This window comes from Archocentrus centrarchus, chromosome 16 (genome assembly GCF_007364275.1).
Source record: "Archocentrus centrarchus isolate MPI-CPG fArcCen1 chromosome 16, fArcCen1, whole genome shotgun sequence".
NCBI classification, from domain to species: Eukaryota; Metazoa; Chordata; class Actinopteri; order Cichliformes; family Cichlidae; genus Archocentrus; species Archocentrus centrarchus.
This window is the reverse complement of record NC_044361.1, coordinates 19,738,045-19,762,796: the sequence shown is the minus strand read 5'-3', so window position 1 is coordinate 19,762,796 and position 24,752 is coordinate 19,738,045. Positions and strand designations below refer to the sequence as shown.

General features: G+C 40.7%; 1 protein-coding gene across 1 annotated transcript; it reads left to right on the top strand.

Annotated features, from left to right (window-relative positions):
- The first annotated feature begins 8,221 nt into the window (after window positions 1-8,221).
- LOC115795111 (zinc finger protein 2 homolog) lies at window positions 8,222-22,848 on the top strand. The gene is made up of 2 exons (XM_030750911.1): window positions 8,222-8,356; window positions 20,173-22,848. The coding sequence occupies exon 2, from the start codon at window positions 20,331-20,333 to the stop codon at window positions 22,266-22,268; it is 1,938 nt and encodes a 645-aa protein (XP_030606771.1). The 5' UTR covers window positions 8,222-8,356; window positions 20,173-20,330; the 3' UTR covers window positions 22,269-22,848.
- Window positions 22,849-24,752: the final 1,904 nt, after the last annotated feature.

Here is a 24,752-nt window from a genome sequence, read left to right as displayed (position 1 = left end):
TGTAGCGCCACCTTTTGCTGCAATTACAGCTGCAAGTTGCTTGGGGTATGTCTCGATCAGTTTTGCACATCGAAAGACTGAAATTCTTGCCCATTCTTCCTTGCAAAACAGCTCGAGCTCAGTGAGGTTGGATGGAGAGCGTTTGTGAACAGCAGTCTTCAGCTCTTTCCACAGATTCTCGATTGGATTCAGGTCTGGACTTTGACTTGGCCATTCCAACACCTGGATACGTTTATTTGTGAACCATTCCATTGTAGATTTGGCTTTATGTTTTGGATCATTGTCTTGTTGGAAGATAAATCTCCGTCCCAGTCTCAGGTCTCTTGCAGACTCCAACAGGTTTTCTTCCAGAATGGTCCTGTATTTGGCCCCATCCATCTTCCAATCAATTTTGACCATCTTCCCTGTCCCTGCTGACGAAAAGCAGGCCCAATCCATGATGCTGCCACCACCATGTTTGACAGGGGGGATAGTGTGTTCAGGGTGATGAGCTGTGTTGCTTTTACGCCAAACATATCATTTTGCATTGTGGCCAAAAAGTTCGATTTTGGTTTCATCTGACCAGAGCACCTTCTTCCACATGTTTGGTGTGTCTCCCAGGTGGCTTGTGGCAAACTTTAAATGAGATTTTTATGGATATCTTTGAGAAATGGCTTACTTCTTGCCACTCTTCCATAAAGGCCAGATTTGTGCAGTGTAGAACTGATTGTTGTCCTATGGACAGACTCTCCCACCTCAGCTGTAGATCTCTGCAGTTCATCCAGAGTGATCATGGGCCTCTTGGCTGCATCTCTGATCAGTCTTCTCCTTGTTTGAGATGAAAGTTTAGAGGGACGGCCGGGTCTTGGTAGATTTGCAGTGGTCTGATACTCCTTCCATTTCAATATGATTGCTTGCACAGTGCTCCTTGAGATGTTTAAAGCTTGGGAAATCTTTTTGTATCCAAATCCGGCTTTGAACTTCTCCACAACAGTATCTCGGACCTGCCTGGTCTGTTCCTTGGTCTTCATGATGCTCTCTGCACTTTGAACAGAACCCTGAGACTATCACAGAGCAGGTGCATTTATACGGAGACTTGATTACACACAGGTGGATTCTATTTATCATTATCAGTCATTTGGGACAATACTGGATCATTCAGAGATCCTCACTGAACTTCTGGAGTGAGTTTGCTGCACTGAAAGTAAAGGGGCCAAATAATATTGCACGCCCCATTTTTCATTTTTTTATTTGTTAAAAAACTTTGACACATCCAATAAATTTCATTCCACTTCACGATTGTGTCCCACTTGTTGTTGATTCTTCACAAAAAATTTTCATTTTATATCTTTATGTTTGAAGCCTGAAATGAGGCAAAAGGTTGAAAAGTTCAAGGGGGCCGAATACTTTCGCAAGGCACTGTATATGTCTATACTGCAATCCACAGTATTCCTGACTTCACGCCATTACCCCTAATTCATAGCGGAAGCCGGTAGTTTACTTCCGTTTGCGCTGTTGTTTATGGTTGCGGAGTTACACACTTGCCGTTCATTTAAACATTTTGACACTGCAGTTTATTTTACCTGGCGTAAATGGTACCACATCAGCGGTGGATACATTGCAAAGATGTTTTAAACAGCAGCGAGTACAATTCAGTAACAGTGCCTCACCCATCACTTCTCACTGACTGGGTAAATAACATGAAATTATGGCCTGAAGTCAGCTACCTCGACATTATCAATTACCTTGTTTTTTCCGAAGGTGTTAATAGCGAGGAATCACCTAATTATAAGAGCACCAGATTACCGTCAGAGCAGTAAAATCGATAAAGTAATGCTTAACAAACAAGGCAATGTTATTTTCCTTAAACCAGCTGTAGAGCCGAGCCAGCACATCAGCCAAGCTAAGCACTTAGCATGGGTCATGCTAAGGGAAAGTGGAGTGGTGAAGGCAGTCAGCTGTTCCTGTATCGCCAGATTAGGGAAATCATGTAGTGATGCGGCAGTTATTCTGTGGAAGGTATATCAATTATCTGGATATCAGAGTGTTCAGATCACAGAAACAGAAACACTGGACTGGCTGAAGGCTGTGATCGAGGAGACACGCAGCTGTCATCTTGCTAACTGCTACGTGTTTACATGAAGGCATTAAGCTTTGTGTAGGCTGTATACTGTAGTGTCACACTATAAATAATGTAAAAAAATAAGAGGCTGTACATTAAAGGAAAGTTTAAAACATAAGGAAAAAATACAGTAATAGGATATGCAACTGGATAGTATAATTTTGGGGAAAAAGAACAAATTTACAGAATAAAATCATTTAAAAAAATATGCAGACTGATGTGACAACCGACAACAGCACAAATTGAACCCGAGCTCATGTTTCAACTAATAAAGCTGCCCGTTACAGCACAAAGTAACCGAATTTTGTCATTAACTCTGGCTCTGACTTTGGGTAACAAGAAGTATAAAGAGAGAGCAGACGAGCCCAGAAGAAACCGGTAGATAAGTGCTACTCTTCAGCCATGCAGGGAACACTGAGGGAGAAAGACACACAGAGATCAGCACTGGGGAAACTCAGAATAAGCTCAGAGCCATAGGGGACCCTGATTATCAGCATAACTGACAACAATCCAGCAAAGAAGTCTTAGACTTTAAATACTGCCGATGATGAGGCTGATGTGAAATAGGTGTGCAGGCTGGGAACCAGGAGCTCCATAGGTGGAGCCTAGGAGACCAAATGCCTCCTTGGAAAGGAGAATGTGAAGTTACAGGAACAAACAGAGCTGCCCAGTGAAAGATGGTGATGTTGATTTTCATCAAACTTGTTTCAAAACTTAACACTGACCAAACACAAGAACCAAATTGCCAACCTCAAAGTTAAGAAGACAGTTTGGCAACATTGCAATATCCTGATAGCAGGGCTGTACTATTGCAATACAAACCATGTACATTTCCAAATTTAGTTATCTTCCGCCCACAGACAAATTCTGCAATATTTTCCATCTATTGTACAGCGACAACACATCCCACACATTAGTCTGAGTGTTATTAACCTGTCAGTTTCATCAGGCATTCGTCTACAATCAGTTCATCCATAATCAACAAGAGAGTTTTACTAAAGGTATGTAATCTTTGTTATTTTGCTGCTGTAGAACCAGGGTCTTTCACATGTTAAGCATAAATAATAATTATGCTATAAAGTCACAAAGCAGACAAAACTTGATTTGAAATAAATTAATAAATTAGGTTAATTCATTAAGATAAACTTCACTTTAAAAAACTGGTTAAAAACAAAATAAAAACTTAAGACTTAAAATACTTATTTTAATTTATACATACTTAATCTATCCTGCATAGAGACATAAATACACACATCCAAGCGAAATAACATAACTGTCAAGTGTAAGCGGTGTGGCGAACAGGGTGGACCCAAAAGCAGAACTCCAAAGGCAGGACTGAATGAACGTGATGAGTTTAATTACAGAAAATCATCCAAATATACAGAACTGAGGTAGATGACGAGGCGGCGACACAGAAACAGAACCACACCTTCATGAGGGAGGACGCGACAAGGAACAGAAGGAAATGCAGACAATAAATACACCGGGAATGACGAGGGAAAACAGGAAACAGCTGGGGAGAACAGGTGGACAAAATCATACTAATGAAACACAGGAAGCAAAACTCCACACAACACACAGGGAACGTAAGACTGTCAAAATAAAACAGGAACACCAAACGAGGTACACGCAGACTGAACACAGGGGGGACAGAAACAGAGGGAACTAGAAAACCACAACTGATAAGGCCAGAACTAAGATGAATAAGGAAGATCAAAACAAAACTAGAAAATAACAAAGGTTAATTAGTGAAAGCAGCACTAAACACAAAATGCTGGGCATACGGCCCAGCACCATGACAATAACATGGTGCAGCAAGTAGTTATTTTAAGGACTCTGTCAGATGTATTAAATAAGTAATGATCATGTTTTTTGCTTTGTTTTTGTTTGTTTTTTGTTTTCTTGTTTGTTTGTTTGGCATTCCACTCAGTGAAATACAGTGACTGCACAATCAGTATTAAAATTCCCTTTTCACCCAACTCCAAACAGCCATCATTATCATGTATGGCATTGCCCACAAATAATTCACCCCATAGTTCTTATTTCTTTTCGTGAACTGAGCAGATACTTCTCATGGTTCAGTCAATTATAAGATTAAGTTTTGTTTAATTTTTTTAATTACCTTTTCAGAGTTAGTTCTAGGATTCTTCAGCTGCACCATCTACAGCTAACAAGAGAGCTCTGAAAAATGCACATTACCCTTGACATTGTGTTAATGTATGAATAAAAGACATCTTTATATGCTAGTATATTTCAACATTAAAGAGGTTTAAAAAGATAAATATTTTTTTAAAGAGAAACAAATCATACTGTGGTTTTCCACTTAGTGACCTGCAGTCCCTGACAGAAGTTCTGTCGCTTAACCATGTTGTGGAAACAAAAGCTCATAACCTGACTTTAAATTCATCCATTGGTTTTAGAAATGACTCATATGAAAGCTGAAACCCTCCCAAATGAGGTTTAATTTACGAAAATAAATTTGCTTCACTGCAGAAATGTTGATCATTTAATGAACACAGAAAGGTCAGATTTTGGCAAGACAAAAGTTTTGTCGCCTTGTCATATAATGCACCCAATCCTAGTTTACAGCCTCACCTGTGCTCACTAATTGATCGGTTAATTAGTGGGTGTGTATAAAAAGAACCCCAGCACCTCACTTGAATTGCAGCTTGACTTCTGAAAACATGCCAAAAATCCACCCTGTGACCAAAGCCTTGATCATCAAGAGGCTGAAGACCAGATCCACTGCAGAGGTGGTTGGCACCTGTAATGTGTCTCAGCGTCAAGTACAAAGAATTAAAAAAAGATTTGAAGAGACTGGAGACGTTTTTGACAAGCCCAGGTCTGGCAGACCCCGCAAGACAACTGCTCAGGAGGAACGTTTGTTGGTTAGAAAATCCAAAGCCAGCCCCTTTTCCACTGCAGCAGAGCTCCACCAGGCCTGGTCTCCTCAAGTCCCTGTGTCAACTAGAACGGTTTGTAGGATTCTGTCTTGAAATGGCCTCCATGGTCAAATCAGTGCCCAGAAGCCAGCACTAAACAAGGATTTGCCAAGGCCCACAGCCTGCTAAACGGATGGATGCTGGAAAAGTGGCAGAAGGTGGATTTCTCAGATGAATCTTCAGTAGAATTACACCACAGCTGCCTCAAATACTGCAGGAGACCTACTGGAGCCCGTATGGATCCAAGATTCACCCAGAAAACAGTTAAGTTTGGTGGTGGAAAGATCATGGTCTGGGGTTACATTCAGTATGGGGGTGTGCGAAACATTTGCAAGGTGGAAGGCAATATCAATAGCCTAAAATATCAAGAAGTATTAGCTACCTCTTACATTCCCAATCATAAAAGGGGTCAAATTTTGCAGCAGGATGGTGCTCCATCTCATACATCCATCTCTACATCAAAGTTCCTCAAGGCGAAGAAGATCAAAGTGCTCCAGGACTGGCCAGCCCAGTCACCAGACATGGACATCATTGAGCATGTTTGGGGTAGGATGAAATAGGAAGTTTGGAAGACAAAGCCAAAGAATCTTGATGAACTCTGGGAGGCATGTAAGACTGCATTCTTTGCTATTCCTGATGACTTCATCAATAAATTGTATGAATCATTGTCGAACCACATGGATGCAGTCCTTCAAGCTCATGGAAGTCACACAAAATATTAAATATGGCTCTAATAGCACCACAACTTCATTCACCAATGTTATGAAACATATCTTTGTATTTGAAGTAAATTATTTGTTTGATTTTCACATTACTTTCTGTGGGTGACACAACTTTTGTCTTGCCAAAATCTGACCTTTCTGTGTTCATTAAATGATCAATATTTCTGCACTGATGCAAATTTATTTTTGTTAATTAAACCTCATTTGGGAGGGTTTCAGCTTTCATATGAGTCATTTCTAAAACCAATGGATGAATTTAAAGTCAGGTTATGAGCTTTTGTTTCCACAACATGGATAAGCGACAGAACTTCTGTCAGAGACTGTAGAGTTGTTCAAACACTGGATATTCAGTATTCAAATTCACCTTCTTACCCACCTCCAAACAGTCACTGTCACCATTATGATACACATAGAACTCTGTTTTAAACTGTTTAAAATGAATTAAATAAGCTAAAACATTCTGTTTCGGAAAGAGTGCCGTTTTTTGAAGACTGCAGCATTTAAGATAGCTTTTCTGAAACCTGTACTGTACTAAAAAGTGCAAAAAATACAGATAGAATGGAAAATCATAACCTAAACTTTAAACCATATATTATAATGTCTCCTTAAGGTAGAGAGATTGAAGTTATAGGGGACTCCAACAGTTATTGTGACTGCCTTAAAAAGTGCAGAAAAAGTAATGGTCTGAAAGAAAAAACATTTTACACTTTAATGTTGCAGACTGGAGGGGTTTTGTTGTTTTGTTAACAACTGCCACTTGTTCTGTATTCACAGAAGTGGCCAGAGTAGACTTCCTTTACCTTTTTAAGGGAATGGCACTTCAGTTAAAATCTATAGTAATTTTTTAAGGATCACATCTTGCTATTCAGACCTATTTAGGGGAGAATCCCTTCTGCAAGATTAATATGTTTTTTGTCTATCGTCATGTTTCTGTGTTTTTGAGAACTGATATTTTGTAAGCAATTTTTCATCATGCTAGATGTTTACTTACGCAAAGAAAAGCTTTGAGTAATGCCTCTCTGCAAAAGCTAAAACCCACAGATCTCACTGCACAAGAAACCCACTCCACAGTGCACATTAAAAGTTGTTCTGTCTGATCTAGCCTGTGACAGAGTAATATTTTAAAATGGCACACCAAAATCAGCAGGTATCACTCTTCTCTTTATTAACTGCACTCTCAAGCTTTAGTACTCTGAGAAAAAAAAATGGTGATCCCCATATTAAACATCCATCTATCCATCTTCTTCCACTTTATCCTTTTCAGGGTTGCAGGGGGGGCTTGGAGCCCATCCCAGCTGTCATAGGGCAAGAGGCAGGGTACACCACTGACAAATCACCAGCCTGTCACAGGGCTATATTAAACATTCAAATAATTAAAATATTTCATGGATAATCTTACTGTTTCCATCCAGCCATCTTTTCTCTTCCATTTATTTAGGTCAAGTTGCAGAAGAAGAGAAGATTCATTGATGTTGTGAAGGAGGACATGGAGGGGGTTGGTGTGGCAGAAAAGGATGCCAGAGATAGGGTGAGATGGAGACAGATGAGGGAGCAGAGGGAAGAAGAAGAAGAGTTTAATCTGAATCTACTAATTTCTTTTTCTCTTTGGAATAACTGAATCTAATCTGAGTGTTTTGGTGAGCACTTCTATGTCAGAAAAACAAAATCTGTACATCGTTTGCCTAATAGCATAATTGCCTAAGTCATATTTTGGCATATTTTGAGATACTTACCTAATTTTACTCTGCTAACAGTGTAGATTCATTTAGATAGATATCTCAATTTTGGCCAAAATATGACTTAGGTCATTATGCTATTAGGCTAACGATATTTTAATTTAATCTTTACTTTACCAGGAAAATCCCACTGAGATTAAAAATCTCTTTTACAAGGGAGTCCTGGCCAAGACTAGCAGCAATATACAGAGTTACGTAAAATCAGACACAAAAACAGACATATACAACAATCAACATAGAAGTGAATTAAAATTAGACTTGAAACTTAAAACATATTGGTATTTAACCAAAATATCCTATCAGTTAAGACACTTACAACCAGACGTGTACATCAAGGTTTTTTAAAATGGTCTTAAAAACATTTAATGAGACCAGTTCCTTCAGAGTCAGAAGACAGCATCCTCCTGTGGATTTCTGATGGATGTATGATAGATAGGTAAGAAGGGAGCAGACCCAGAACAGCCCTGTATATAAGTGATTCAGTCTGCGGGTGGACGAGGATACATACAACACCCAATGGTGTGTCAAGTTTTTGGTGATAAAATTGGTAATAAAACACAGAGATCCATGGTAAAAAGAGTCCAGTAACTGTAATCACTGAGAAGATACATATGAATGATTTAACAGCATTAGTGGGAGTTCCTTTTGAGAATCAGCTGTCACAGAAACGGTAGCTCTTTCGTCTACCCTCCAGATTAGCAGGTGGCGCTAATGCTCCGGAAAGCTGCACAGCAGCGCATCCAGAGGACGAAGCCATCGCAGAGGGAGACATTCCCGGCCTGCAGCACTAAGCGGCCTGACGGTGTACTAAAGCTGGACGCTGCAGGCGAGATTTCTTTTATTCGGAGATTTATGGTAAGTCCTGTCCTGACCTGTAAGCTGACGGCTCTTGTGAATGTCTGAATACTAAAATCTGATTTTATATATATCGAACTACAGTGAGTTTCTGCCACCACTGCGAAGCCCTGGCTAGCGGCGGTAGCTGCTAGCGTTAGCTGTGTGACTACAAAAGTAGCTCACAGCTTTACGTGAAAGTAAAACACTGAGTAGCTCTTCGTTTACACTTCAATTTAACGTTATCCTTTTTGCTGAGCCTTTGCTGCTTTGTAAACCACTTCTCCGAAGCTAAACCGTAAATAAAATCTCTGTTTTAAATGACCATGGACGATCCTTTCCGGAGCTTGTGAGCTGTAATGGAGTTAGAGGAAAAATTAGATATTTGCATAATGCATAACTTTCATATTTGAGCAATGGGTTGATCTACAAAACGGATGTTTTTCTACGGTGATAACTATATCCATTTTAGGACTGCACGACTGTGACCAAAATGATCAACGCATTTGTTTTTTATCAATATTTACCACGATTGCCTTTATTGGCTTGGATGTGCTCTCACATCCGTGCTCTGCGACATTCCTGCTAATGTATAAATCTTTGCATCAACATAAAATTTCCTCATTCACCTATAAAATATAAATAAAAAAAAAAGTAAAATAACAGGGCACTGCTTTCACTTTGACACTGTGATACGTTCCTGTAAATTGAAACATCTTTGAAAACTACAAGCGATTCATTCTGACCTGAGTGCATCTCATTGCACCTGCACATCAATAAAACTTTTGATTTTGAACTAAATAAATTTGTGCCCAAAATATAGGAAAACTAAAAAATAATTTTAAAAAATATCACAGAATACAATCAACTGAGAGGAATTTGAGGCAGGACTATGCAAAAAAGGTTTACTGCTGTTTACAGTGTTTACAGGGTTGAGGAAAAAAATTGCTCAAGGGGGGATAACGTGTCTTTTGGCCAGTATGTTGAACATTCTCCTGAAGCTTTGTCAATCACCGTGTTTACTGAACACACTTCTTTGTGCAAATAGAGTGCAATTGCCTTGCTGATTGTACAAGCTCGCTTTTATGGACATCTGAGTTGATGTTACTATTAGCAACCATTGCATTGTTTTTCCTGCAGTCTGGCTGTGTTTTCAGGTGGTTAAATTAGTTAGTTGTGTTAGGGCTGGGCAATATATCAAGTTTTTAAGAAATATCGATATATTTTCATACACAATATAAGATGATACAATATAGTTTATATCGATATAGTCTATGTCGCATTACAATCATACTTGTAGATTCACCAGTTCACCTTTCTCTTCTCCCAGTTTGTCTCTGCACAACTTCACACTGGATGGAAGTTTGTTCATTCAGTCTGTTTACATGTTTTGTTATTTGCACAGAGTACTAGATGTACAGCAGTACACACAGGAGGAAGCACTTTGGTGAAGTCTAATTCACTGGAGACTAGTGTTTTAAAGAATAAGTCAGCCTTTTGCTCTTTTCGCTCTATCTTTTCTGTTTGCATTTTAATAGCACAGCTGTGAGTCTTTTGTTATGGGGGAAAAAGCATTAATTTATTTGACATTTAGGACATGTAGCTTTGACTCAGAAGTGCCTTTTTGTTTATACCTTTCGGGAAGAAAAAATATTGAGATATATATCGTATATCGCCATTCAGCTAAAAAATTAGGGATGGCACGATACCACTTTTTTATGTCCGATACCAATATTTAACATTTGGATATCGCCGATACCGATACAAAGCCGATCTTTTTTGTATTATTATTTTTAAAAAATTTTTTAAATGCCTGGATCAATTTTAGGTAAATCAACAGTCTCTCACACAACAAAATCAAAATCTTTTTGTTGTCCCACATACAAGACTAAGGACCAGGGGGGCAGAGCTTTTCAGGCAGTGGCACCAAAGCTCTGGAACTGTTTACCACTCCAGCTCCTTTTGGTTGACTCTGTGGCATCTTTTAAAAAACAGCTGAAAACTTTTCTGTTTAACCAGATTTTCTGTTGACTTTATTGTTATTCTTTTTCTTTTAATATGGTAATGTTACATTTTAACATGGTGTTTTATCTGGGGTTTTTTTGGACATTGTGTTTTAATTATTGTACAGCACTATATAAATAAACTTTACTTACTTAGAACAATCGCTCTATCACCTGAATCCTGTTGGTGGTGATGCATTGGCTTATGGTATGTTGCAAATTTCATTAGGGCTGCAACTATTGATTATTTTAGCAATCAAGTATTCTATTGATTATTCCATCGATTACCCGAGTAACTGGATAAGAAATACTTTTTTCGTATTAACAATTCATCTGCATATTTTAACTTACGTACTGCATTTTTTCCCTGTGTGAAATAAACAGGGTGGATGAAGCAGCTCCAAAAATCTCTTTTCTTCACTTACTGATCAGTTGATTGATGAAGGACCTCCAGCTGTTTCCCAGTAAAGGTTTAATTGAGGTTACAGGGACGAAAAGGCTTCATTTGGACGCTAGAAAAACATTTAGTCCACTCCATCTGAGCTCACCGGCTCCGCCTCTTTGCTTGTGCAGACAGACTGCACATAAATCAGCTGACTGCTGCTGTTGTGTCATCAGTGTTTATGTTGAAAAACTGGGGGCTGCGTGAGCGTAATCTTGTAATGCTTTATATTCACAAGCATTCTCCTAAATACGTTTCTACTGCAGGTCTATATTTAGTCACTAATCAGGGATTAAAGTATCAAAAATATTTTGACGGGGAACGGGTCCTTCCGGTACCGGACGATCGCTAGTGCTAATAGCTGCGCTTGCTAGCAGTATGTCCGGGAGCTGACGTGGAGAAAAAAATAACAGCTGAAATTTTCGGCACAGCGAGCACAACACACAAACACGCAGAGAGCGTGGAAAAACATGTCAGCGATGATCCACTCAGTGTTAAAGGGAATCCGTCGCAGCGACGGAGAACTTCATAGAATCTGAGGGTTTTTTCTAACTCCTGATCCACTCCATTCCAGTAGGTGGTGGTAATGCAGCTCTAAGCTGGTTTGTTCAACCACAGACCCACAAGAAGAAGACGTCCGAAAACTGTAATGCAGCTAATGTGGGTCGGATCGGATTGCATTTTTTCTTTCTTTCCGATATCCGATCCAGTAATTTAGGCCAGTATCAGACCCGATACCGATACTGAATATCGGATCGGCGCATCCCTATAAAAAATATCAAGATATTTTTTTTGGTCTGTACCGCCCAGCCCAAAGTTGTGTTGCTTTGCAGTGCAGACACAACTCTAAGCATTCTTTACATATGATTTGTTCTTGGTTAGCATCACTTGCATTCAGTCTTAAGTATTTCCTAACAACAGATGTTGATCCACTTCGAGAAACAAGCTCTCTGCCATCTTTATGCATTTGATTTTTGTCTTTGTCTGTAGGAACATGTATGACAACGTGCCTATATTTATGTATGTTTGCTAATTACAGTAGATTAAATCACTCACTGCTCTCCATCTCTCCTTACCCCAACACCATTTTGTCTGAAGCAAAAGGCAATTTAACCTATATATACACTTCTCAAAATAGTAGGGAAATCTTAATCATTGCAGTATAACACAAAGTCAGTTTAACGCCAAGGCTATCTGTTCAGTTAGGAAGCATAAACCATTGTGAATCCATTTCACCTGCTTTGGTGCAAATGAAAGTGAAAACAGGTGCACTGAACAGGCAACAACAAGATAGTCTGCAATAACACAAGGGTTTTGCAGGTGATCTTCACAGATGCGAGCAGTGAGTACATGTGACAGACTTGAAAGAGTCTGAAGTCTCTTCCATTTGCACCAAAGCAGGTGAAATTAATTCACAATGGTTTATGTCTCCTAACCGGATAGATTGAGCTGTGTAAAAATGTACATAAAATACATGCATTGAATGGACCGTTGTTACATATAACCTATCCAGCTAGACGGTATCGGCTTGTTATCAGATTAAAAAAAAAAAAAAAAATCCTTTTAACAAGATAAGACTTTCTACTTGCTAGCAAAACACTACTTTGAACCAGTGGAAGAATAAATGTTAAACTTTGATATGAACCTTAATGACATGTTTGTGGTGTACTGCTTTGGATGTACAACAGAGGCTGCACTGTCACCCGAAGTTATTCATCTACCTAGCTCACTCAGACTGCTTTGTTTATGTCAGCGTTGTCCTTATTTGAAGGACTAATATGCAACTAGAGATGTTTATTGACCGAAGCACTATATGCTAAATGTGTAATAATTAGGACACACATGAACATCAACAGGGAGAAACAAAGAAAAATATGAACTCCCAAACTCAATAAATTCTACAATAAACTCCCAATAAACTCCAGTGTCAGTGCAGTAGATTAACAACACCTACATGTGGTGTTTGACAAAAACAAACTCTTTGAAGGAGTCAAAGGTCAAATCCAGCTGCATCCTGATGTTCACCACCCGAAGCTGCTTCTGTTTTGGAGCTAGCTTGGTTAGATGCTCGCTGATTAGACTTGCAGGGTCTTTGCAGCCTCTGTACACAACCTACAGAAGTGTCCGACCTCATGACCGCATTTATGCTTGTGTAGCTGTGTGTTGTGTGTAATTACCTTGTGGTCGTGTGCTGCGGTGCCAGCTGGGACTTTTTTTGGTCCTCGCTCTTTGTGCTCAGTTTTTTGGCTTCAAACATATTTGTCCCTGTTTTTCCACTTCCTTCATTTCCTCACGTCCATTCCGACAGCAGTCTCCCTCCAGGAATTTGCTGACATTTGTGAGGCCTTATATTGATGCTTTGATTATTATTCCTGATTGTTATTCTCTCACTGATAAAGTAGACGGAAACGCACAAGAACTGAAAAGGTTAATCACAGCGTTGCGGCAGCGTGGACCCGAGAGCGAGAGCGGCAGCGTCGGTTCAGAGCGACTCTGCCGCTTTCTCGTGCACACGAACGCACACAGCTGCCCGACGGCGCTCCTAGCTTAAACTCGGAGAGCGGAAAAATGATCAATCCACAATAATTTCAGTTAGTTTTTTAAACTCACAATACAGTTTTAGTTAGTTATCGTTTTTTCCTTTTAATTGTAGTTTTTATTTATTTCAGTTAACGACAATGTTTTTTCAATTTCAGTTTTTGTTATTTCGTTCGTTTTCGTTAACTATAATAACCCTGGGCACAACACAGCTGTTTTATTGTCTGTGATTCTAAAGACAGTATAGAAATAGAGTAGACTTTTTTGTACCTTAGTTGTGCAAAAGGTAAGCAAATGCCAAATTAAAGTCATCAATATACAAAGGTTTCCCTGTCATTTAAGACTTGGGCACAAGGGGTGGGCGATTTGGTGCAGGGTCTGATCTTCCTACTGTGTGATTGCCAATAATGGATGCCATTCCCACCTTGAATGTCGTTAATATACAGGGTGAATGTGCGGGGAAAAGCTATCATTTACTTGATTTCTGGAATATTGTCAGTTTGATTTTACATTGCCTCCTTGAGCCTTCCCACAGGGAGATGGACTTGGAGGTAGCCTTGGAGTGTGACCCAGATTCAGTGGCCTCTCATGGGCGGTGTGTGTGAAGTAGAATTACAGCATGTTGACACAGCTGCCAAGAAGTGCATACAAACAGGGGTGAGGGATGTCACTGTAATCTAGTCTTAAATAGTCCCAGATTGTGTTGAGTACAGTGTTTTGTGAGTCCAACAAGGGAAATAAATGTTCTGATCAAGTAATGTTATGACAGTGTCTCTTTTCTTCTCCATATCACTGCAGTTGCTCCAGAAAGTAAGGGCTAGTTATTAGTGACAGACTAGAATAATGCCTCTTTTCCGCTAGTATCTACTCAAGTTGACGCTACTCTGCTCACTTTCGGTCATTTTTCATTACAGTTGAGTACCGCCTCAATGTGGATGGGGTCGTTAGCAAGGTGGCCTGAAAGTCCTCTGACATCATTTGTTTGCCACACAAACGGTTGCTCCATATAGCACCCTCTGAATTCTGTCCTCAGCCACCAATCACAAAATGTCTGTGTTGATTATTTTAGTAATCGAGTATTCTATCGATTATTCCATCGATTAATCGAGTAATCGGATAAGAAATGCTCTTTTTATTAACAGTTTATCTGCATATTTTAACTTCCGTACTGCAGTTTTTCGCCGTGTGAACAAACAGCAGTGGATGGAGCAGCTACAAAGTTCTCTTTTCTTCACCTTAACACTTGCTGATCAGGTGGTTGATGAAGGACCTCCAGCTGTTTCCCAGTAAAGATTTTAATGGTGGTTAATAAAAGAAAAAGCTGCTGTTTTGGACGCTGGAAAAACATTTCCTTTTGCACTACTTGAGAATCAAGAATCAAGAATGCCTTTATTAGTCCCACAAATGGGGAAATTGCAGTTAACAGAACATCCATCCAAAACAAAAACATAACACAGACAGGGGGGGGGACAGATGTCTGAGGTCATGCAACCGTTTCTCAACGGCGCTACCTTTAGCAGAAAGACAGAAAGAGATACATTGGGATAGTTAGGTTCAAAAAAATCATCTCATACTGTGTTCATAAAGAACACCTTACGAGGTTACAAAAAACACCTCAGCAAAAAGCATATTGCACATATAAAGCCGGGATAGCAGTATGGTGGGTAGGGTCAGGGTCAGGAGGGGATGCAGACGGAGACGAGAGGGTGGGGCCATTGTGGAGCCCAGATGCCAGCTCCCAGCCAAACAGTTCGCTGATAGTGATGGAAGTTCATCAGCGGCCTTGGTACACCAGATCCAGCTTCACAAATCACAGAGAGGGCTGAGGGGGATAGCGGCCTTCACACATAGCTCTGGAGAGATATGATTGCCAGCCAAGGCCGGCTAGGGAGCCGAATTCTGATAATGCAGATGTTGTTTTGGAACAGGCTGCTTGTTTTTTCAACAGCCTTCAGTCTCATTGGGAAACCATTCAATAAATCCAATAATCCAAATTCATTAGTTACCGTCCTCACTGAGCAGAACCGTACCTTATCTCCAGATCGAACCCCTCTCACCTGCTACTCCCCAAGTCTACGGCTCAGGTTCATCAGGCTTTGAGTCTGAGTCTGTACCATTCTGGTCAGCCCATCCACCTGGGTCGGCAGCCTCTGCAGATGTCGAACTGCCGTCCAGGTTTGCTTGATTTCTCGGTAAATCAGGTATCCTCCAAGCCCAAACAGAAAAGATACCGCTACCAGATAGCCAAATATGTAAGCGTCTTCCACGTCTTCCACCTCGAGGGCCGAGAAGCACACAGGTCCCCACGAGCTCCAAGAGTCGATGACGTATCCAACCGGGTCTGTTCCACTCGGACACGCAGGCTCCCCTTTCCCAGATCTCATAGTGGAAAAAATTCGATCAATGGTCTTGAAGGCCCAGTTTGCCAAATCCATATTAATCTTATTCTTATTCGAACAGTGTGCAAGAGACGCTCTCACAGCAAGCAGCAAGCAGGAAAGATAGGGAGGGCAGGGAGAGAGATAGAATGCGACCGTCCCCGTCAGAGGCTGGAGCTTTGAGCTCACAGTCTCTTTGCGCTTGCGCAGTTAAAACCTCTGCCTGCTATGACAGTGTTGCCAAGTCCGCTTATTATAAGCGACTTTGGGCTTGTTTTTTTCTAAAGTCGCTTGCAAATCTCGTGAGTCGCGGGTTGCGGTTTTTTGGGCTTGTTTTTGAACGTGGAGTTGCTTATTTGGGCTTGACTTTATTTCCGAGTGAAACTCCTTGAATATCTCTCGGCGCCCTATAATAAAGCAAAAGACGAGTGGTAGGTAGTTTGTCCCTTCCAAGCCCCCGTTTCCTGTTTATCGTTCCTGCACAAGTTGACCGGGTGCACACCCAAACAAACACTCATAACAGCCCAGAGTGAGGAGGCAGTGCAAGAATGAACTCCAGTAAGCGGGGAAAATATAGAAAAAAATATATAATAAAGAGTGTGACAAAGAGAGCGCACTTACAGAATGGATCCGAGCTCAGATGGGAGACGGTGGCGCTAAAAGTGGGGATGCACTATATGCAGTGCATAGGGGCGCCACACAAGGGGGGGGCCCAAACGATGTGACGAAACTATTTCTGTAGTCGCATTTTCTGTATTTAACAGCTGTGCATATGAAATGATCAGTAACAGAGGAACGGCGCTGATTAGGCACCCCCTGTGCTCCTTCACCTCCCCTCCTTCTGCCCCCCCCCCCCCCCCCCCCAAAAAAAAAAAAAAATTGTGTGGTTGCGGTCCTAATGGGAGATGTACCAAAGGCATTCCCCAGATTTTGCAAGTGTGAAATATGTGCTCACCATGCTGATTTAGTTCAACATGCTGATACAGAGAAACACACACACACAAAATATTGTGCACCCTTCTCTTCTATGAGGCTAAGAACCATGGGTTTTACTGCTCCAAAACACAATTAGACAAAACAAAGAAGTGAGCTGTACTACTATAGAGCTATACTGTTTAAAAGCAGCCTCAGGTTTACACAGTGTTGTGGGTTGCCAGTTGGGCTTCTTTTGGGCTTGTTTTCATAGAGCTGGTTGCTTGTTTCTGTCATGAAATCTGGCAACATTGTGCTATGAGTGTTTTGAAAAACTAGTGGCTGCGGGAGCCATGGCGCATGTGTGAGTAATGTTGTAATGCTTTGTATTCACAAGCATTCTCAAAAATACGTTTCTACTGCAGGTCTATATTTAGTCACTAATAAGGGATTAAAAAAAAATATTTTGACGGAGCCCCTCGGTCCTGGGGGGCGGGCCTTCCGGTACCGAGCCATCGCTAGTGCTAATGGCCCGCGCTCGCAAGCAAACCAGTTCTGGTAGCTACAGCTGAAATTTTCAGCGAGCACAACACACACAGACACACAGAGAGCAGTGGAGGCGTGGAAATGCATGTCAGCGATAGTTGCCACCCGTCCCGTAAAGTACGGAACACGGCATGTTACGGAGCCGTATTCCACGGAGTCCCGGAACATACGGGGTTCTGTATTTTATGAGACAGGTGGCAACTCTAGTGATGAGCCACTCTGTGTTAAAGGAAATCCATCGCAGCGACGGAGAGCTTTTTAGAATCTGTGTGTGCGTGCGTGCGTGCGTGCGTGCGTGATTCACACTCCAGTCCAGTAGGTGGCGGTAATGCTGTTCTATGTTGGTTTGCCAGCCACCAATAAACCCACAAAAAGCCGACGGAGCACTAATGCTGCTAATGCTAGTGAGGAGCGCCGCTTACACTGAGACAGCTGAGCACTGCAAAGTTTAAACGAAGCATCGACACAGTAAATTTGTGTCGATAATTTTTTAGAATTGATTTAATCGAGTTAATCGATGAATCGTTGCAGCCCTAGCCATTTCCCTTGTTGCTGGGTTTCAAAAATGGCAGGTTTGATTCTTGTTAAGGAGTTGCTGTTATGACTCACTCAGAGACGTCGTTCCTCGGCCAGTCAGTGGCATGCAGTCTGTTGATGTCACATTTTTGGCTAACTTCATCTCACTTGGAACCCCAGCTGAATAGGTGCTAAAAAAGTACGAGGTACTACCACCTACTGGAAAACCGAGTAGAGTCATCTTGATCTGAATAGGTACGAGTGGAAAAGAGGCATAAGACAATGTTTTTAGATACTGTTTTTAATTGGAGAGTTTGCAAATCTTATTTGCAGTCCAGTGTAACCATTGGGACATCGTGAAGCTCCAGTAGCATGAGCTCCTGTTGTGCAACCTTTTCTCTTTATTTTGATACTTCAGGGCAGGGGTGGCCAAATCCAGGCCTCGAGAGCCGGTGTCCTGCAGGTTTTAGATGTGTCCCTGATCCAACACACCTGAGTCAAATATAGAAGTCATTAGCAGGACTCACGCTCTCGAGGCCTGGAGTTGCTTTAGGGTATCAGCCACTCTGTGTACTGGTCCATGGTTTTTACCCCCTAGGCTAAAAAGGCTGATGTGTTGTCGTCACCCGCTGGGTGGGTGGGCAGCCAACTTTCAACGTTTTCAAATTGATAAAGTCACTAAGGCTCATATGCACCTCATTAACATCTACTGTGACGTGGTGATTGTGTGTTCTGGAACTTGTACTTCCAGAGGATTCTTGCCACCTAAAGGTTCTACTGCCAGGAGGCTGAAGGATAGCATGGGGAGCCGACAATATTTTTCCCATTTGAATCATTTTGGTGTAAGGTAACATGAAGCCGGCCACTACACTAAATAATGAATTGGTTGCTTCTGTGAGTAAATGCAATAATTTGAAGAAAGTTTTAATTTAGTAATGACATAGAGGCTTCATTAAGGTGCCTCTACTAAATCAAGGGCAATGTTCAACCTACCTAATAAGGTCTGTGCTGGTGCCAAGACGGGTTTTGATTGATGAAATAATGCCTTCCTGATCATCAGGCAAGGTACTATTTTCCAACAAGATGTTGGCTGGAATTGTGAATTCTTTAAAGATAGATGAAATACCTCAGTGACAGACTTGTGTAAGCAGCCTTGAATGTTTGGAATCTGCTCTTAGCATTCATCAGCTGAATGAGTGGTTTAAGAAACAGTAAAGTGTGTACTGTAACTAAAACGGGAAAGAGCATGCATGCTCACAGTAGAAGTCCATGTTTGACCTATAATGACTTTATGGCAGTTCGCCAAAATATCATGATGGGGTGAAATGCTGGACCACAGTTTTAACACAACAGATCTGCTACTGTGTTTTGAAAGGACAGTAGCACCAAGAATTTTTCTTGTGATACTAAAAATTAGAAGCTCCAAATTATGTCATACTACAAAAAAGACACTGCACACTAGCTGACTGGCTTCCAAACGTTAAAAACATGACTTTTTTTTAAATGTGGAAATTAAACACCAGACTTGTGCACATGAATACTGCAGCACCCCCTCATCACATGTCTTTTTCTGTGTTTTTGTAACTAGCAGATTGTTGTGGTTGCTCACAGTTTGCAGGGAAGACACTGACTTGTCTGCAGTCACTTGACATTTACTGTATTCAAACTTGAAAATGTGCGATGCAAGCTAGATCTGGGGAACATTTGTCTTCAAAGTAAAAGTTATGCTTTATCACTACTACCAACACATTTCAAAAGGTGTGTCTTTTAAGGTGAAGGGTCTCCATTTCCAATTTGTATCACACTCTTCACAGTTTTGCTATTCTTGCAAACTACTTGCAAGAGTTTGCACTGAGTTGGTGTCTTACATGCAATCTGCTAGCAACAGAAACAATCACAAGGTTTTCACTGCAGCACCTTAGACCTTCTTGCAACCAGTGTCATGCTACCAACTGCCAGCAACACTCTCAACCGGTTAGTGAATACGCATTTTCCCCTTGCAATAGGTGATTGCAAGATGGTCACAACCAGTCTATTCCTGTGTAACTCGGGCCTTAGTCAAACAGCTCTTGATTTGGTGCACTCATTAAACACAATCAAGTTCTGAACCCATTTCACAATTGATGCAGTTAAGCAGTAATTGTACTCTGGTGCAGACATGGGCATAGCCAGCTGCAAACACCACGGGTTTTTAGTCATTTCTGTTGCACTTCTTTGAAGTCTGCCTGAAGGGCACATATGTAATTGGTGCATTGCACTCTATAGTAGCGTTCACATGGTTACCAAAGAAAGATGTCCTTTCCAAGCCTCATGCTTACTGTCTGACAAAATTTACGTCACTTAGATTTGTGGATGCAGAAATTATAATAGGTGTGTTCAGCACTTTTAACCCATTTTGCCTAGCATAGACCATGTGAAATTAATGCTATATGTCATATATTTTTAATTTAAAACAAACTTTGGAGTTAGTTGTTTCCTAATACTTTTCCTTTATCCCTCCAGGTGCTAATCCAGTATGGAAAAACAGAGGAGTCAACATCCATCTTATGAAAGAAATGTTTGTAGAATCCCAGGGTGTTGAGTGAACCCACTGATGGCCACATGGAGACCAATTTTCTTGGTGTCTGGCTAGTTTTACTTGTACATACAGGTTTTAAAAAATGATGCCATCAGTACATGGACAAAATCATTTCATAATGGAAAAGCAGAAGTCTGGGAATAGCGCTTCTTCAGCGCAGTCGGGTGGAGAAATTAACTTCATCTGCACTGAATGTGGTGATGGGTTCAGTCAGTACCCCAATGTGTTGGCTCACATGGCTATTCATGGACCTTTGGAGTCATTTTCCTTTGATGGCTCATCGAATGGATTTGAAGTACCTCGAGAATATGTGCTACAAGAAAATGGGACACTGACAGTTTTGAATGGATTGATGCAGTCACATTCTTCTGCGAAGCCAGTATCTCCTGGAGTTTTGCCATCACATTCGCATTTACCATCCTCTGTACGACCAGTATCTCCAAACTTAAAACCACAGCCTCCTCCATACAAAGAGGTATTCAAGCCAAGGCCCTCAGACGTGAACTTGGACAAGTCTCGCCAGGGCCATTATCGCTGTGAAATATGTAACAGATCATTTAACAGCTTGCAGAGTTTACATCGTCACCAGCAGTATCGAAACACAGAACGAGGATATAAGTGTACTTTGTGTTGCAAGATCTTTGAAGATAGGCAAGACCTTAAGAGACACCTCCAAGACCACTTAAATGAAAGGTTTCACTGCTGTGGTCTCTGTGGTAAGCGATTCCTGAAAGCAGATGCACTGAATGCTCACCAAAAAGAAAATCATCCCAATCCCAAAGGTACAGCTTTGGGTAAATCTGAGAATAAGCAGGAAAAAAAGCTTGAGAAAACATACCCTTGTAAGAAGTGCAAACTAAATTTTTTCTGGATGTCAGATTTTCAAACACATTCCCTCTATCATTGCACAGGGAAAGAACCTGATTCTTTATTTGCATCTGAAATTGAAATTGAAGTAAATTCTAAGAACCTAAATGATGTGCAGCTTGAAAACTGCCACAGCAATGGTGCATCTATTGATATGCAGAATGGGGAGAGTAAAATCTTTAGGCATAGTAGCAATGACAATAATGAATACTCTTTCACGCCATATAGATGCGGTTTATGCGGGGATCGTTTCCAGAAATTAGCAGCTTTAAAGGAGCATCATCTCACACATCAAACTCAGGAGGAAATAGATCAGATGAATCAAGAATCCCAAAAACCTTTGAAGCAAAGGGTGCAACCTAAAGCCAGACGTAGAAGAGGGGGTAATCCAAATGGAAAGCTCCATCCATGCAAGCACTGTCATCGTGTCTTTAATCATTCTAGTAGTTTATCCCGGCATATGAGATACCATAAAGGTACAATGCACACATGTGTATTTTGTGGTAGGCATTTTCCTCAACGCTGTGATTTAAGGAGACATGTAGTCATGTACCACAAAGCTGAATTGGATAAGAAACCAGGTTTAAAACATTTGTATACAAATCCACCAAAAGGTCCTCCTTACACTTCTCTTAGTAATAGTGAGAAAAACACAAGCCCTCCTAATGAGAACTCCAAGAGCTCCTCTGACACTGAACCAGTAACATCACCAGAGCAGAATCAGAAGGATAAGCAATCAGGAAAAGCAGGTCGAGTTAACTATAAGTGTCAGGAATGTGGAAAGAGATTTGGGCTGTTGTGTGTGTACCAACGGCACTTGCGCTACCACAAAAAAGAACCGACCAAGTGTCCCCGGTGTCCAGCTCAATTTAGGAATTCTTCATCCCTTGAGCTTCATCTTCAGAATCATCCAAGCACTGAGGAAGCAGATAATGCTGGACAAACATCTCATGGCACTGGTACCAGTGGGGATGCTGTTTTGGAAAAGGGTAATGCAGAGGAGATAGAGGATGACTATATGGACCATACTCAAAATGATAAAGGAAGTTCTTCAGAGGCTGTCTACGAATGCACAGAGTGCACTGAGACATTCTCATGCTTGGAGACGTTTCTTCAGCACCAGACTTCTCATGGCTCAGAAAACAATGGGTAACTATCCTGTCAGACGCATTAGTCATTATTCCTGAGAACAATTAAGCTCTACAGAGTTAAGTATTTTTGACTCTTAAATGCATCTGATTGGATAACTTTTAAATTTATGGACTGTAAAGTTTGTTTGTGTTGGTCATTTTGCATACATACATTTATACAATTTTCCTTTGACATGATGAGAAAAGTATGGTGAATTTCAGAGATAAATGGGAACTTGTTAATAAGCGTGGGTTGGGAGTATACCAAATCACTTCTGAATTAAATTCCTTTTGAAAATGGGTTACAAATGCAGTGTTTGCCCGTTATGGCTAGAATGCACATTTAAATCCATTATTCTCTCACAAAGTGTTGTTGAAAGTATGTTGTTTGGTCCATTGTAAGTTTAGTGGCTACCCACGCTGCCATTGTAAGTCATATTGCTGCATTCTTCATTGTTTTACTTGCAAATATGTGATTTTTTTAAAATGATATTTTAACCTGTTATATGGATGCATTTTCATTTTGAAAGTATAGCATTGTCATCTAGTACGGCGATTGTGCCAATAAAGTTGTACAGAGAAATGACTCCATGTGCCATCAGTTTTGCTTTGCAAAAATCAGGTGTATATTTTTCTTCTTTCTGCATTGATTTCTAGGTATGAGAAATGTATTAACTTAAAAAAAAAAATAACACTTCTGTGATTTGGGTAATATTGACACTTATCTGTCTTTGATGACAGCCAGTGGTAGAGCCAAAAAATCAAACTTCATTCATTCACAGCGGTGCACAGTGCAGTTTTAAAGAACACGTATCATGCTTTTAAAACCTTTTTTTTAAATATGTAAATCATTCACTTGTCATCTGTATAAAGTAGAACTGCACTGCTTTGGTATGAATTTCTCATTATTGTTGCTCCACAGGAAGTACTAAGGGGGGGGATCATTTTAGTAAGGGTGCTATGAAAGATCATTTGTTCTTTCAGTTCTCAACACACACAGACACAAGCTATTTTCTTGGGTGCAATTATCTACTGGCAGAAAAACAAGCATGTCGAGCAGGCTCTGACACCGGGAATGGGGAGGGGGGGGTGATATCAGGAATCGTGTGGGTTAATACACCCAACAGCCGAACATTTTGACTTGTCTACTTTCAACTTTGGCATGACTGAACTTGGACTACAAAAAAAAAAAAAAAAAGGCAGATTCACTAAATCTGTAAGCCGGATGTCCATGCCCTTGTTTAGCAGTTCAATGGCAAATACTGTGATGTCACAGGACAGAAAACACCACAGGGACTAGAGAAAACACCACAGGGACTAGAGAAAACTGAACAGCCTGAAAAATATGACCCAAAAAGAATATAAAGACATCAACGCAGCATCAGAACAGAATGCATTTAAATTTCCTGTTACACACTGAAAGTACACAACAAAATGTATTTAAGGGCTAAAAAAGTGGATTTTCCATATGTGTCCTTTAAAAAAAGGGGAGATCTTAGCTCTTTAAATCACAGGTGAAAAAAGACTGATTAGTCTAAAAGTAACAGAACACTCAAACTACCAACATTGAGCACAATTAATTCATTAGAGATTGTGTTTTTTAAGAGCCATGTGAAGCAGTTAATCATACACTTCACTAATAAAATTGTATTTTAAATGTCTCTGACGTGTGCGCCATGCACAACATTGCATGCATGTTTTAACTAAGTACTTTATGCCAAATATCTGTATAATCAGCTGCTTCTCCAGTGAGTATGTTGTCCCGCAGTTGGAGGCACTCCAATTGGGTAGTCCTTTTGTGGCTTTGTTCCAGCAGAGGTCCACCGGTTGTGCCAGTGGAGTTCTCAATCTGACCACTGGACAAGAGATTTACTGGAGAAGCAGCTGAATGATGTGGTGACATCACCATTTAGACCAGTGCTGAGAATGCAGCTACCTGGTATTCTGAACATTAGGTATCATTACTCAGACAAAATCTCTACATCAGCTAACAGAGGAGTAGAACCTGTCAAAATCAGACACAAAGTAGTTGCTGTGTTTTTTTTTTCCTCCAAAGTTTTCTGCATAAAGTCTCATCTTTTCAAGTTTGGTACCTCTCTGTACCAAGTGACCGCACCAGCTAGTGAACTGTAATGATAGCAACCTGTTCTGGTAATTAACAGCTGAAATTTTCTACAGAGTGTGACAATACCTCAGCCAGGCACAGTGTTCAACTGCTAGCTAGAACCCTGAGTGCACAACCAAACAAAACAAAAGCACGGTCTGTACCAATAAATGTGGCATCACTTTTACCATGCGTTGCTATTCGACAACAGCAGCAGGTATAGTGGGACCTTAAAGCAGTACATCAATTTAGGAGCAGGTGCTTGCTTGTGTTTTTTTGAGTGGGGAGGGGAAATGGCAACATTGAAGGTATTGTGTACACCGCATATTTCCCCAGGGTCAGAGAGTTAGCAAGAATTTATACTCTAACATCCCAAGCAATTGGTGGGAGAACATTCTGGCAA